Source organism: Protomyctophum parallelum (assembly GCF_964188405.1).
Source record: "Protomyctophum parallelum genome assembly, chromosome: 14".
Lineage (NCBI taxonomy): Eukaryota > Metazoa > Chordata > Actinopteri > Myctophiformes > Myctophidae > Protomyctophum > Protomyctophum parallelum.
This window is the reverse complement of record NC_139709.1, coordinates 48,573,072-48,590,254: the sequence shown is the minus strand read 5'-3', so window position 1 is coordinate 48,590,254 and position 17,183 is coordinate 48,573,072. Positions and strand designations below refer to the sequence as shown.

Sequence of the window (17,183 nt, the reverse complement as noted above, 5' to 3'; positions counted from 1 at the left end):
CTTAGATAGCATTTGATACAGACTTATAGCATGTTATGTAGACAGCACTATAATTGTATTGTATTTAGTCATAGCACGCCATAGTACATATGTATAGCATAGTAGTAAATATGTATAGTTTATATGTATATATAGTATTATATGTATAGTGTATGTATAGTTTCATTATATGTATGTATAGTTTCATTATATAGATATTCCACTGTTACTTTCTTAGCTTACGCATGTTTCATGATAAATGCTTTTATGTGATGTATTCCCATGCTTTTGTTCTTGCTTAAATGTAAGTCGCTCTGGATTAAGAGCGTCTGCTAAATGCCTAAATTGTAAAATTGTAAATTGTAGAGTACCACAATAACCACATAGAGTCTATGTGGTATGCGCCCGGACCACTTGGCCAGCGGGCGCAGAAAGTGACAGGAGACATACCTGGTGACATCGTCGTCTCCCAGCATGCCTTTCGGCGTGGGGGAGTAGCCTCCCGAGGGGGCGGGGGGCGGCGGGGCCGGGCCCAGGAAGTTGGGGGGCGTGGTGCTGATATGGTTCTCTATGTGCTGGGAGTAGGCTGAGAGAGAGAGAGGCAGAGAAACAGAGACAAAGAGAGACAGTGAAAGAGAGAGAGACAGGGAGAAAGAGTTAATGCTACATTCACACTGGCAGATTCAAAGATATAAGGTGAAAGGGTGTGGACACTGAGAAGTGCGTGTTTCGGGGTATATGACGTCACAGCGCCGCGCCGGGAGTGCTTCCCATTCCACAGAGCGCAAAAGTGTCGTGTTGACACTGCACTAGGCCACGCACTATTTTCCCCGGCTAGAGGCCGCCTCTAAAGGATAGCAGCTATGTACACTGCACGGCGGGCAAAAGCACTTCCTCGTCACCGCAGCTGAGCTAGCGCCTAGCCCGCAGAAGAGCAGAGAGCGGCAACAACAGCATGATGTCGGATGAAAACTGTAAGTTTTAAACTCTTTTAAAAGTAGTGTTGTGTCACGGAAGCTAATTTTAATATTTTAATATCTTTGGGATAGTATGGTTAGTTGTTTAAGGCGCTATCAAATACATCATGACAGAGCCAAATAAAAAATATCCACTGGCAGCCATTAGTGTTTTGGTTTTTAAGCCCTCTTTTTAGGCCACGGAATTTACTTTCAAGTTATTTTAGGGGAGTATATTTTTCATATATTATGTGGTCAATTAATCATAAAACGGCCTATTTAAAAATATCCCACAACGATGTCGGAGAATCCAGAGAGCCGCAGGTCTCGCCCCGGGGGCCGCCAAAAAGGAGATGCACCCGCCTCCACCTCTCCCCCGTCGGCACAGGCCGAAGCGATTCCCCCCCGTCCCTCCCACGGAACGAAACGATGCCCGTGCATGACATGAATCCACTGTGGACACCCACAGCCCACATGCAACTCGCCCCCAACCGTTCCACCCCCCCAAATGTCAAGCGCACCACAAATAACAGCCACTATATTATTGTTATTATTATTATTACCACGTCGAGTCTATGGTCGAATCTGATTCAACCTGAGTCCCGACTCCTTGCAAAGAAAAAAATATCCACCGACGTTGTGCTTAAACTAAACATGCGTTGTTGGACATGTCACAACGAGTCCCGACTAGTATTTGGTTTAAATGGTGTAGCTACTCTGGATTATTTTGGGTCAGTAAAAGCCTAATTTGAGGTGGACTAATGTATTTTTATTGCATTTCTCAGCAGTGCAACAAGACGAGCCAACTCAGGCAAGTGAGGCTGCCCATTTCAATTAAAAATGTAAGTTGTGTGTATGTGTGTCTGTCTGTCTGTCTGTCTGTCTGTCTGTGTGTGTAAGACACCAATTGTAATTCAGACGTGCCGTGAATGAAAGTTATTTAGAGGGGTACACTCAGTCAAATGTTTGAGAACTACTGCTATAGAGGACTAGAAAAGTCCACACCAAAAATAGAAGATATACAAGCTCACAACACGTTGCAGTGCGACATGTTGTGACTTGTGAGCTTGTAGATTGGCTATTTTCAGTCATTTATTAATTCATGTTATTTTAAGGTGAAAGTGATCAAACTAGCAATAGAATACAAGTTTAGAAGCATATTCCAGAAACATGAACGGTCTCAGAAATGCCATGATTTCTTCAGCTGGTCTGCCTAAAACATCATTACATTGAGATTATTGAGATTCTATTTAGCTTTATTCCATGTATAGTATAATGCACTTAATACTTTAACCTTCTTATGGTTGCATCTGTGTTAAATTATGTATTGTCTCTATTGTGTTAATGTGGTGTATTGACTTCAAGTTCTAATGTTTATGACATGGCAACCTGTTGTAAAGTCATCATTGGTCCACAACAGAACATAATTATTACCCAAGCACAAAAGCCATATTTTTTTTTTAACAATAAGGGAATTCTGAGTTGTAGCACTACTGCCATACAAATAACCTGTTAAGCCAGTGGTTCTGAAACCTTCATCCTCCACTGCCTTAGGAGTGCATGTATCCAAAGACGGGTGAGGAGGTGGCCTGCAGCGGCGGGCCTACAGCAGCACCACCACGTGAGACTGCCATGTCTGGAAGTCTCTGGAGCGGACAGCCGGACTGCTGGCCTACAGCACCACCAGGCCTAGCCGAGGCCATACCAGACCATAGTGGTACAGCTGCACTGGGGTCTGGAGCAGGGTCAGGAACACCAGGGCCCAATGTGCAATGTGCAATTTTCAATGAATGTACTTTTTATGTATTTATTTGTGTTCATTTTCTACTGGAATTACTTGATTTTTACGTTATTTTTTTACATGATTGAGTCTGAGATACGGTATCCTTGTTCATTCATTTTTATACCGAAGACAAAATAACAATAAATAAATGTTGTATTTACAAAGTTGAATTGAACTATTTACATACTCAAACATACAGTCATACAATGCTATACATACAACTAGGGATGCACCGAAAGGGAAATTATTGGCCGAAACTGCAGTGAATACCGAATATAGGAAACAGTTGGCCCCCCGAAAACCGAATATCCGAATATGATTAATATTATATATATTTTTTCCTACCATTGCTGTCATGGCCGTACCTTAAAGCTATCTGATTTATGGCAAAATAAATGGGTATGGCAAAACAACTTAAATTAATCACACACAAACACATTAATCATGTTACCAAGATTGCCCTTTTTCACCTTAGAAATATTGCACGAATCAGAGCCTATTTGTCTTTGGACGATGCAAAAACGCTAATCCACGCCTTTGTTTTTTCTCGGCTTGATTTATACTGCAATGCACTTTTTTCAGGACTGCCTAAGAAAACAACTGACAGATTACAACTTGTCCAAAATGCAGCAGCCAGAGTTTTAACTAGAACTAAGATGAGAGAACATATTACTCCAGTTTTGGCTTCACTGCACTGGCTTCCGGTTGTTTTTAGGATTGATTTTAAAATTATTTTACTTGTGTATAAAGCTCTCAATGGTCTCGCACCTTCCTACCTACATGACTGCCTGCCTAAATATGTCCCAAACCGCCCCCTATTAGGTCTTCCACTGCTGGCCTGCTGGCTTTGCCTAAAGAAATGGCAACTAAAAAATACGGGGAAGCAGCTTTTTGCTTCTACGGGCCGACGGCATGGAACAAGCTCCCACTGTACCTTCGTCAGGCAGCCTCTGTAGACATTTTTAAAGCACAGCTCAAGACCCACTTCTACAACATTGCTTTTAATTGATCTTTTATTTTTTGTTATTCATGTCCTCACTGTATTGCATTGCATTACTGCTTGTTTTTTTAATGCTCCATTGCTCTGTAAAGCACTTTGAGCTGCATTTCATGTCATGAAAGGTGCTATACAAATAAAGTTTTATTATTATTATTATTATTAAATAATAATCACTATTATGGGTCCATAAAACATTTATTCAGCTCTTTTGAATGCATTAATTGCATACACTATTCAGTGATATATTTTCTGCCTAAATTAAATAACTGAGTGACAGCATTAGTAAGATTTGTGTTAGATTACACAGTAAAATAATATTGTGATAAATGTAGCCTATCCATTTGGAGCTGAGAGTTGGCCTGTTTTAACCTTTTCATTCATGTAAATGCAAATGTGATTAACTGATTAAGAGTAGCATTCTGATGAATTAATTTCTCTCAGTTGAATTAACAGTTTATACTGACTTTACAGTAGGCTATATAGGCCTATATGTGGTTGTTTTAAATGTAAAAGTAGACCTATATTGTCAAAGTTAAATGTCATTATAGCAATAAACTTAGCCTACCGGTATATGAAAACGAACTAGCTGTTAGCTGGCTGTAAAGGTATAGGCATACACAAATTAACCATGAACAAGCTCATAGCGTAGAGCAGTGATTGATCTGCTAATATAAATCAAACAGCAGATGCGACGATAGTCTGTATTCTATCCAAATGTAAAAACATTTATCATTAAGGCCCCTTTTCCACCGGGGTTGAACCGGTTCGGTTCTTTCTTCCCGCCACATATTGAACCAGTTCAGAGTGTTTCCACTGAAAATGAGTTGGTTCCGAACCATAAACGTTCGTTCCCAATGTGAACCACAAAACGGTGGTTCAGCTTTGTAATTGCACGCAGCGCTTTGTGAACCGAGACGATATAAGTGGGTGTGTCAGTAGGTTGGAACTTGTCAGTGGGTTGGAACTTGGGAGGACGCAGACACAGTGACACACGCAACAGAACATAACAGATAACGATGCCGCCAAAAAAAAAAAAAGGATCTTCAAAGAATGTGCAATGGTCCGATGAGGAAACGGAGTGTTTGAAAATACCCGAAATACAAGTTATAATGTGATATGTTTCCGGCCTAATCTGCTATTAAACATATCTAATCTAGGAAAACCTGGCACACAGTATTTTCTGGGGTCGTGCTCATCATCCGACTCCTGCATGAATGATAGGCTACAACAATGTGGTAGTATATATCAGACACATTTTACAAGTAGCCTATAGTGGTGCTCAAACCTTTTCATGCAAGGACCTCTAAGTTAATATGTATTTGGCTGCGCCGCTGCGGACCCCCATCTCAAAAGATGGGGGTATATAATATGGTATATATATGGTAGGCTATATGGTTCGTGTAATATGGTTCAGGCTATAATTATGTTTTGCCTCCTAAATTAAACACACGTCACATCAGTCAACCATCTTTGAACAAAAATACGTTTACATTAATTGCCAACGCAAACATGAAACGATCCAAACGTATACGGAAATTACGGATGCATCGCGATCCAGAATCCAGCTGAGACTTGCGGGGCGTTATAATAACTTGTAACCCTGACATCACAACCTCGTGGATACTGTTTACATCTGTTTGTGTTGTGCAACGCCCTCGGGGCGTCTGCGGGATCATCCTCCTTTTCAACATTTTGTGTTTATAATAGCGCTACCAAATGAACCGGCCGTCAATCTGGTGGGAATGCAGCCGGTTCGCGACCGGTTCGCAAAAAGCACCAAGGTTCGGAACGGCACTGGTTCTGAACCGAAGTTCTTTTGGTGGAAAAGGGGCCTAAGTGAATAGGCTATATGCAGGTAAGGTTATAGGTAGCCTATATCCTTCCTTTCAGCAACTCTTTGCAAGGAGTCAGGACTCAGGTTAAATCAGATTCGACCATAGACTCGACGTAGTAATAATAATAACAATAATATAATAGCTGTAATTTATAATGCACTTGACATTTGGGGAAATAAAACAATTAGAAACGAATTGCATGTAGGCTGTAAATATCCACAACAGACTCATATCATACAGCGGTGAGAGCCACGGGCATCATACGTAGGAGCAACGGGGAATTGCTTCTAGCTATGCCGACAAGGGGGAGCCACACACGGGTACATCTCGTGTGTGGCCGAGACAACACGGTTCTCTGAATTCTCCGACATCGTCGTGGGATATTTTTAAATAGGCCGTTTTATGATTAATTGACCACATATATGAAGTTTGAACAACTAAATACTCCCCTAAAATAACTTGAAAGTAAATTCCGTGGACTAAAAAAAGTATTTTTTAGACGTTTAAAAAACACTGCGGTCAGCGCGGTGAAAACAGTAATGGCTGCCAGTCGGGAACGCTCGGCTCCGCTCGGCTCCGCTCGGCTCCGCCCAGCTCCACTCGGCTCCGCCCAGCTCCGAAGTGAACGCTGTCCCAATCCACAGACATACCCTCTGTGTGTGCCCTATGCCACCTACACAGGGTGGTGCCAGTGCAGTGACCTACCCTATCCTACCTAGTACCGCACCTTGTAGGGTGAACCCCCTGAATTGGGATTCACCTATAGTCTACCATACATTTTCAATGGAAGCCAGCGACATGGATACAAAGATACATCCAACGTTTGTAGCTGCTGCAACGGCTACAAAGCTACAAAAACGTTGAGCTGGTTTGGTTTCAACTTCAGGTACAAAGATACAAAGCTACAAATATGCTGTGTAGCTTTGTATCTTTGAATCCTTCAGTCTCAGTCTGAACGCAGCATTAACAAATTAGAAATAATTCTGTTAAATGCACATAACATTATCTGGATCGCCGCAGCGATCACCTGACTTTGAGAGTTCCACAATGACACGCGTCATTAGGCGTCAGTGGCAACGGGTCCAGTCGGCGAGAGAGTCAAATATCAAACCTGCTAGATATTCAGAAACGCTCTGGAAGGCTCCGGCAAGCGCTTTTATCGCCGCTGGATATTCTCGCAGAGCCTTTCACACACGGCGAGCAAAACCCTCTGCGATCAAATCCCGATCTTCCGTCAGATTGGGGGTTTTGTTGGCGAGCGCCAAAAAAGCTCCCCGACAGCATAATCGGAGCAAATATGGTGCAGTGTGTTGTAGGGGGCATTACTGAACAAACACTCTAGCAATCTCTCTCCCTCTCCTTCACAATCTTTAATGTTTTTTTGCTGAATTGTTGTATCTTGTAGTAAATTAATAAAGGCTTTTTTCCATTCTCTCTCCTTGCTGTTCTCCATGCTAGAGCAGAACTCCTCTCCGACACGACTTCTTTGTCAAGCTCACAATGTGTCGCATAGTGACACATCACCAGCTCTTAGATCGGCTATTTTGGGGCATAATATGCGTATAAATCCAGTGCTGCTGATGTCAGATCAGATGTAACAGTCACGCTGGGGAGGAAAAGCGAGGCATGGAGTGGAACTCACAGTTAGTGATGTCGGGCGGAGCGGTGAAGCTGTCGTTCATGAACACGCTGTTGGGTTTGGCCACTTTGAGGTAGACCACGTCTGGGGTGTTCTTCAGCGCCGTGACCGCGTGCTCGTGGCTCACCTCTTCTAGGTTCGCACTGTTCACCTGCACGAGAACCACACGCGCACACACACAGTGGGGGTTATTAAGGTGGTGTCTTAAAGCTTAAAGTCTCCCATCTCGTCTTTTACACCTAGTAATTCATGTCTTATTGACTTACAGCTAGTAGTTTGTCTCCTATCTGCAGGCGTCCGTCCTTGTGAGCGGCTCCTCCCTCAATGATCTTGGTGACGTAGATGCTGTTGTCTCCTGGGATGTGCTGGTTCCCTACTCCCCCCGCGATGCTGAACCCAAGACCTAGAACACGAACACACACACACACACACACACACACACACACACACACACACACACACACACACACACACACACACACACACACACACACACACACACACACACACACACACACACACACACACACACACACACACACACACACACACACACACACACACACACACACTCAATAAACACTATACACACTCTATCATAACTTCTCAATCAATTAAAAAAATATGACTGCTCGGTTTGATTAACAAGTGATGGCACCTGTGTTCTGATGATTGATCACTCAGCCTGGCCTATAATGGACCACAATGGAAACAAGCACCCTGGGGGTCGCTGGGTCTTAGGCTAAATCGCTTATTTCGATCGCTAAGAAGGTGAACGAGCCGAAGACCCAGCGTGCATGTTCTGGATGTTGTTCTTATTTTTTCTCGCCTCTGCCAATGCTTGTTGGATATAATAAGATCAGAATACGGTAAGAAAAGCACTGGTACGGAATTCTCCTTTGAGCAAACGTAGACTATGCAGATCGACAGGCTGGGTGCTGGGCTGAAGAGACTTCAGTAGATGATTGATGGAGCCCGCACACCATATTAGGTACAAAATACTTTCCTTATTGAACTTTCTGACAATGTTTCCATCTATTTGATCTTCATCAGGTCATGATGATGGATGGCTCCATCCATCATCTACGGAATTCTCCTTTAACATGTTTTAAATGGAATGTTTCTCGTACTTCTACGCAACCTCCAGACATTCATATTGACACTGTGCTGTTGAAAGACTAGGGCCTCTTTTAGACGGCGACCATCTCCATATAACACGTCAAAGTCCCGTTGCGTTCTCATTTTTTCTTACCCTTTACACGAGAGCGCACACGTTATGATATGATGTGCTATTATGCTATACTGTCGCTAGGTGGCGATAACGGGCTGCCAAATAGACAGGTCACCCACGTACAAGAAGAAGAAACCTTCACGCAAGCCTGCGCAACACGGCTCTGGGCGCGCCACGGGATGGTATATATTTTATAATACATTAAGCTACATAAACGCTGCTGCCGCGGCTGCCGTCTATCACAAGGCTTTTTATTTACATCATGGTTTTACATTCAACATCGCTGATGAGCAGCACTTTGTAGGCGAGGAGGGAGGCTTGTTCAGGAACTCCATTATATCATAATTATATGGCTCTGCATCAATGTAATAAACATATGCGCTGTGAGCCAACGTGAGCCATGATGTCATAAGTTTTGCGGATTCACCGTTTTGCCTGTTTATATGGAGCCCATAGGAAACGGCGTTCTCAAAGATTTCCACTCTGGGAGGTGGTTTCACTTCGTTGCGTTTTCACCTCCTGAGAACACGGTTCTCGTCTAAATGACAGCAGCAAACGATACTTTATTTTGACGTTTTATATGAACACCATCCTCGTGTAAATAGCACCTAAGATTGGGAAGAAGATTGAAGTAGTTTGCATTTATTCTGCTCTTTGCCTAAGATTTGTTTATGAACTTGTTAGAAACACAATAGCCTTATCAATAAAGACAACACACAATAAGAAACACAATAGCCTTAGCAATAAACACAATACACATTTAGAAAGTTTATCCATAAAGACAATAGACATGTATAAATGTGTATTGACATTTGTGCTGGCATAAGGCCATAATGGTCTTCATGTTTTTTGGTTCTGGTTCTTGGTTTAATAAATCAGTGATTTTGAACACTTTTACGTCTGTGTGTAGGTTTACTAATATTGAACCATTGAAAAGTATTTAAAAAGCGTTTCTGACTAAACCTCCTCCATTGGACTCCATCAGACCCTCAAGCTGTTGGGCAAACCAAACCACCTAACTCCAACTTGTGGAGTTTGTCCCCCATTAATGGTCAAAAACCTCCTAACTCCACTTGATTTGGGTAAAGTGATGATAATATAAGGACACATTCAACTGTCCGACAATGTATAAAGTCACCATAACAACTTTGATGAGGCAGTATCGTTATTCGTTGTTGTTGTTAATTTACTGAAAAGTTAATATTTGGGACAGCTGGTTTATGGCCGACAGCAGAGATATCTAAAACCAGTTTACCAGTTTACCTTTGGGCCCTTTGACCAGATTGATCTCCACCAGTTTACCTTTGGGTACTTTGACCAGTTGATCTCCACCAGTTTACCTTTGGGTCCTTTGACCAGCTTGATCTCCACCAGTTTACCTTTGGGTCCTTTGACCAGTTGATCTCCACCAGTTTACCTTTGGGTCCTTTGACCAGCTTGATCACCACCAGTTTACCTTTGGGTCCTTTGACCAGTTGATCTCCACCAGTTTACCTTTGGGTCCTTTGACCAGTTGATCACCACCAGTTTACCTTTGGGTCCTTTGACCAGTTGATCTCCACCAGTTTACCTTTGGGTCCTTTGACCAGTTGATCTCCACCAGTTTACCTTTGGGTCCTTTGACCAGTTGATCTCCACCAGTTTACCTTTGGGTCCTTTGACCAGCTTGATCTCCATGAGTTTCTCTGACAGTGGCTTCCTGCGCCGGACGTACAGCCTGACCAGAGAGCCCGCCTCCTTCAGGGCCTCCACCGCCCCACTGTGGGTCACGTCACGCACGTCTGCCTCGTTGACGCGCAGGATCACATCATTAACTCTGACACACACACGCACACGCACACACACACACACACACACACACACACACACACACACACACACACACACACACACACACACACACACACACACACACACACACACACACACACACACACACACACACAAACACACATTATTTCTAGAGCACATTAAAAAACAACCAGGGTTGCAGGACAGCACATGAAAAAACATATATGTGTTTTTAATCAAGATTTAAAAATGGCCAGAGAAGGTGCAGCCTTCACAGCTAGTTTTGGTGAAACGACCGAGAACGCCTTTTGGGGTGGGGGGGGATTTATTTAGGACCATCTGGCCTGCTGATCAGATGACGTTTTGTAGAATCTGGTCTCAGGTCTTGTAGGGTTTTAAAACCAGACTGGAAAGCAGGGCGTTTTCCTCCATTCCTTGCCCCCCCACTGACCTATGGATGACCAGTATGACGGCGTTTAATCTGCCACATGTCTCCCCCCACCCCCACCCCCAGACAGAAACCCAAGGCTCTGAGCAGACAGGTGGTGATGAAGACACATGTGGGTGGAGTGACCTCCTAGGAGCACCTGTGTGCTCCGCTCAGGGGGGGGGGCCGTCGTCACCTGGATCAGGTGTTTTATAGGCCTACTCGTCTGCATCATTAATGAGCTAGTGAAAGCCCCCCCCCCCCCCCCCTACCCAAACCCTGTGAGGCCTCTGGTTAGAGTGTATCTGTGGTAACAACTCCACTGTGAGGCCCCTGGTTAGAGTGTATCTGTGGTAACAACTCCACCGTGAGGCCCCTGGTTAGAGTGTATCTGTGGTAACAACTCCACCGTGAGGCCCCTGGTTAGAGTGTATCTGTGGTAACAATTCCACCGTGAGGCCCCTGGTTAGAGTGTATCTGTGGTAACAACTCCACCGTGAAGCCCCTGGTTAGAGTGTATCTGTGGTAACAACTCCACCGTGAGGCCCCTGGTTAGAGTGTATCTGTGGTAACAACTCCACCGTGAGGCCCCTGGTTAGAGTGTATCTGTGGTAACAACTCCACCGTGAGCCCCCTGGTTAGAGTGTATCTGTGGTAACAACTCCACCGTGAGCCCCCTGGTTAGAGTGTATCTGCGGTAACAACTCCACCGTGAGGCCCCTGGTTAGAGTGTATCTGTGGTAACAACTCCACCGTGAGCCCCCTGGTTAGAGTGTATCTGTGGTAACAACTCCACCGTGAGGCCCCTGGTTAGAGTGTATCTGTGGTAACAACTCCACTGTGAGGCCCCTGGTTAGAGTGTATCTGTGGTAACAACTCCACCGTGAGGCCCCTGGTTAGAGTGTATCTGTGGTAACAACTCCACCGTGATAAGGTGTAAACATGTTTTGGTTTCAGGTGATTTACTATCGTCAGAAACAAATCTCCGTAAAATTCTTAACGCCCTACTTGATCACACTACAGTGTCACAAAAGCATCAAAATGTGCAGATCCACATGCTCAGGATATGGCACCAAGCAAACACATTGAGCTCGTAGATCTGCTACTTTTGCTGCTTTTGAATTTGAATCCCAGAAACTAACAGTTTTGGACATATGTGGTTTCCACCCGACAGAGACAATATATTGACAATATATCTCTCTCTCGTGTAATTTATTTGATGGTTAGTTAGTGCAGTTGCGACACGTTGTGAGCTTGTAGATCGGCTATTTTTGGCTTCAGTGTGTGTGTGTGTGTGTGTGTGTGTGCACGCGTATGTGTGTGCGTGCGTGTTCACCTCAGCCGTCCGTCCTGTGCGGCAGCGCCCCCTGGGATGACTTTGGTGATGAAGATTGAAGGGTCGTCACCGATGTGAGGGTTGTCCGTCCCCCCGGCGATGCTGAACCCCAGGCCTGAGTTACCCTGGAAGACACGCACACAACCCTAATCCTTAGAAATTGCTGTTTATTACTGAATAAATGCAGCAGTATAAATGTGAAGGGGCGTTACAGTTATTAAAGGACTTACTGTGCAACAACTGGCTAGTATCTCTACTGTATAAGACATTACTAATGCAATGCCCGAGTCATTTATGCGGACAGATATCTCTCAGGTTTAGGCCTGGCTCAGGGAAGAGGACTAGCAGAATACTTCTGGATGAAATAATGTGGACCTACAGTACCAAAATGATTCCCATTCTGACCTGAGATCAGATTCATACGAGGTTTCCACTGGACACACACTGGGTCTGATGAACCCATTCTGACCTGAGATCAGATTCTAAAAATCTCAGTCGCTCTTCGATTTTTCAAAAATAGCAGACCTACAAGCTCGTATCGCGCCACTCGGTGGCGCGATATGAGCTTGTAGATCTGCTATTTTTAAATAGCTAAAGCATAACATGATGCTGACACCAAAATGGGTGCCCGGTCAGAATGGGTTAACCTCATGCACATACTGTATCTGCAGGTCTTATGCTATGCGTATACAGTATACATACTGTAGCTATATTGATCTTTCCTACATAGTCTCCCTCTCAGCTGTCCTACTGTCTGTCTCTCCTACACTGTCCCCCTCTCAGCTGTCCTACTGTCTGTCTCTCCTACACTGTCCCCCTCTCAGCTGTCCTACTGTCTGTCTCTCTAACACCGTCCCCCTCTCTGCTGTCCTACTGTCTGTCTCTCCTACACTGTCCCCCTCTCAGCTGTCCTACTGTCTGTCTCTCCTACACTGTCCCCCTCTCAGCTGTCCTACTTTCTGTCTCTCCTACACTGTCCCCCTCTCAGCTGTCCTACTGTCTGTCTCTCCTACACTGTCCCCCTCTGTGTCCTACTGTCTGTATCTCCTACACTGTCCCCCTCTCAGCTGTCCTACTGTCTGTCTCTCCTACACTGTCCCCCTCTCAGCTGTCCTACTGTCTGTCTCTCCTACACTGTCCCCCTCTCAGCTGTCCTACTGTCTGTCTCTCCTACACTGTCCCCCTCTCAGCTGTCCTACTGTCTGTCTCTCCTACACTGTCCCCCTCTCAGCTGTCCTACTGTCTGTCTCTCCTACACTGTCCCCCTCTCAGCTGTCCTACTGTCTGTCTCTCCTACACTGTCCCCCTCTCAGCTGCCCTACTGTCTGTCTCTCCTACACTGTCCCCCTCTCAGCTGTCCTACTGTCTGTCTCTCCTACACTGTCCCCCTCTCAGCTGTCCTACTGTCTGTCTCTCTAACACCGTCCCCCTCTCAGCTGTCCTACTGTCTGTCTCTCCTACACTGTCCCCCTCTCAGCTGCCCTACTGTCTGTCTCTCTAACACCGTCCCCCTCTCTGCTGTCCTGCTGTCTGTCTGAGTGGTCAATGGTCATAATACAGGATGTAAACTCACCCTCTCCAGTGTGATCTCTTCATATTCATAATCAGCTTCAGTTCCGTTCACCTGAAAACACAGAGGAAGTCACATCACTCACACTGTCCAATCCCTTTGTGCATGTGTTAAAGGCAAAGGTTGATGCTACTTTTACCTGTGAATCTGTGATCCTAGTTTACTGAGGCTCGACTACACTGTCTCTCTAAAGTTAACCTATTAAGACCCGGAACACATCTGTGTCTCCTTAGCTTTTATCCACATTAATATAAACTTTAGCTATTGAACAATAGCAGATATACGAGCTTGTAGATCTGCTATTTTTGAAAAATCTGGAAAAGGTGTGCAGGTCTTTGAATATATATATATATATATATATTTTTTTTTTTAAATGTTTTTTTTGTTGTTGTGACTTTCATCTTTATTTTATACATTTCATGGAGGGTCAGACAGTAGGCTGACAGGAAATGGGGAGAGAGATGGGGGGGGAAGACATGCAGCAAAGGCCGTCGGGATCAGGAGTAGAACCCGTGGCACACTGCCAGACTGGACCACCAGCCAAGGTGCCTGGACCACTGAGCCAAGGCCCAGGCCTGAATATATAATATTTAAACATTTTTAACACATATTATTTGCTTCTGGGGATCCCTGGGACAACATATTTTCAGATGGGGATCGGTGGGCCAATTACATATAATGTTTGGGGGTCCTTGACATGAAATAGATGACATCTGTAGAATCTGGTCTCAGGTCTTAACCCATTCTGACCGGGCACCCATTTTGGTGTTGGCATCATGTTATGCTTTAGCTATTTAAAAATAGCAGATCTACAAGCTCATATCGCGCCACCGAGTGGCGCGATACGAGCTTGTAGGTCTGCTATTTTTGAAAAATCGAAGAGCGACTGACATTTTTAGAATCTGATCTCAGGTCAGAATGGGTTCATCAGACCAGTGTGTGTCCGGCGGAAACCTCGTATGAATCTGATCTCAGGTCAGAATGGGTTAATGGGTTACACACTGTGAACGACACATGTGAACGACTGAAATCAGCCGTGACGATGGAACACTTTTAAATAATCCTCGCAAATCAAGAAGGATTTCTGCGGGAAGTTTCTACCTACACTGTCGCACACTGTCACATCATCAAAAAGTGATGACATTTCAATGACAAAGTGTGCTGTGAAAAGCAGCAACTGAATGGATTATGATGGATGGATTTCAACATTCTATTGTTCAGTGGTGAAAAGTAACTAAGTACTGTACTCAAGCGTAATTCTGAGGTACATTTACTTTGCCGGAGGATTTAAATGTTTGTATACTTTATACTTCTACTCCAAATGTACTTTTTACTTCCCTAAAGTTATTTGAATTTAAGGGACTAATTACTTTCCAGATTTAAGATTATTATTTCAAATTCACAAAATAATTGCAGATCACAACTCACTGACTTGTGATCTTTGATGTGCAATTTTCAAAAAATGGTTAAAACATTTAAAATAATATTTTTACTTTTGTACTGTAATTTACATGTTGATGCCAAATGCCAATACACTGACTGCAGTGGTTTTTACATGTAACAGTCATTCTAGATTATGGTATTGCTCATTGTAATTGTGAGAAAAAAAAAAGTGAGACTTCTTCCACAACTGATGAATAGAACAATGATTAAAACAAATGTGGTGATGTACTTACATATGGGGGTGTGTCCAGGCTTTCTGTGTTGACCACCACAGGAGGAGGGTTGGCCTGTGTGCAAAAACACAATGTCAACCAGTTAAAACCCTAAACGGCTGACAGAGTCCATCAGGGTGCTATACTAGTGTCTTTTATGTTTTCCGTCATTGTGGGCTTTAAGCTTTCGCTGAAAATACGCGACACGTTGAGAGCTTGTCGATCTGCTATTTTCAGACAAAGCTTAACATCCACAATACGGATGCTGGGGTTCGTGTGGTTAGCGGCACCGGCAAGTCTCTCTGCTTCCACACAAAAACAGCACAACACAACATCATCAACAAAGCTTCCCACATCCTTGGTGGAGCAAAAAGAGAAAAAGAAAAAGGGCAACACCTCTCGAGTATTATTCAAATGTAAATCTTATAGCACAACGTAGAGAAGCCGACATTGTTACTGTTAGAACACTGGTCCTGGTACAGTGTTAAGGAACACTGGTCCTGGTACAGCGTTAAGGAACACTGGTCCTGGTACAGTGTTAAGGAACACTGGTCCTGGTACAGTGTTAAGGAACACTGGTCCTGGTACAGTGTTAAGGAACACTGGTCCTGGTACAGTGTTAAGGGGGAGCAGAGCTCAGATGAGCAGATACTCTACCTACAGCACAACATGCCGCGCTGCAGCATGGAGTCTGTCTGTCTACATCTACTCCATGCTTCACTGACAAACCTCAACTCTAGATCTGTCTCTATCTATATACGTATGTCTGCCTGTCTGTCTGTCTGTCTGTCTGTCTGTCTGTCCTTCTTTCTCTACTGTCACTTTGCTCTATTTCTGTCTCTGTTACTATTATTCATTCACTCTCAACTTCCTCACTTACTGTCGTCTCTCTCTCTCCCTCTGCATCCACCCAGCTCTCTGTCAGCTTTCTCAGTCTACATATTATAGCTTTTTTTTCTCCATTTCTCCCCCATCTCTATCCATCTCTCTCTCTCTCCATCTTTTTCTCCGTCTCCAACTCTCTCTCTCTCTCCATCTCTATCAATGTCTCTCTCCATCCTTTTCTCTCTCTCCATATCTATCTATTTCTCCATCTCTCCATCTTTTTCTGTCTCTCATCTCGATCCATCTATCTTCTCTATCCATCTCTAATCCCTGCTGTCTGTCAGAACTACAGAGAGGTGGATGGATGGATGGATGGATGGAAGAAAGGCAGGGCTGTGGAAGGAACCAACTCAGTCAGAAGTTGGTTGCATTTAAATGAAAAAGGTTGACGATCAATGATCAAAAAAGGCATAGAAAAACGTGCACAAAAAAAAGGATAATAATGAAATGAAGGGGTCCAACTTGACCCTTACAGCTCTGTAGTTCTGAGAGTGTACAGGTGAAACCAAATGGACTCTCACAGGTGCATTTGGTTCCACCTCTACACTCTCAGAACTACATAATAATAGACGCTATGCACATACGCCATTTTGGAAATAACTCTTCCTACGCTTCGATCAGACTCCCTTCCTTCAGGTGTTACCGATGATGCTAATTAAGGCTCTGTTCCAATTAGTGTACAGTGGGTCGCAAACCTTTTAATTTCAAGGAACTCTGAGTGTACAAATGTAACCAGAATGGAACAGAGCCTTCATTAGCCCATTCTGACCGGGCACCCATTTTGGTGTCAGCATCATGTTATGCTTTAGCTATTGAAAAATAGCAGATCTACAAGCTCATATCGCGCCACCGAGTGGCGCGATACGAGCTTGTAGGTCTGCTATTTTTGAAAAATCGAAGAGCGACTGACATTTCTAGAATCTGATCTCAGGTCAGAATGGGTTCATCAGACCAGTGTGTGTCCGGCGGAAACCTCGTATGAATCTGATCTCAGGTCAGAATGGGTTAGTATCATCGGTAACACCTGGAGGAAGTCGGACGAGCTACATCTAAAATGGCGCATGTGCATTTAGAGCCTATTTGATGAAGTTTTAAG

The 17,183-nt window shown here is 44.1% G+C and overlaps 1 protein-coding gene across 3 annotated transcripts in view; it reads right to left on the bottom strand.

Annotated features, from left to right (window-relative positions):
- The window catches only part of dlg1b (discs large MAGUK scaffold protein 1b), a gene marked incomplete at its 5' end in the record, with an annotated part of 78,054 nt that overhangs the window by 36,445 nt on the left and 24,426 nt on the right, over positions 1-17,183 (bottom strand). For all 3 annotated transcript variants that reach the window (XM_083781563.1, XM_083781564.1, XM_083781565.1), the window contains 7 exons: positions 430-565; positions 7,196-7,343; positions 7,459-7,595; positions 10,070-10,239; positions 11,978-12,102; positions 13,551-13,601; positions 15,224-15,277. In XM_083781563.1, coding sequence (XP_083637689.1) covers positions 430-565; positions 7,196-7,343; positions 7,459-7,595; positions 10,070-10,239; positions 11,978-12,102; positions 13,551-13,601; positions 15,224-15,277 — 821 coding nt within the window. The remainder of the gene's footprint in view (positions 1-429; positions 566-7,195; positions 7,344-7,458; positions 7,596-10,069; positions 10,240-11,977; positions 12,103-13,550; positions 13,602-15,223; positions 15,278-17,183) is intronic.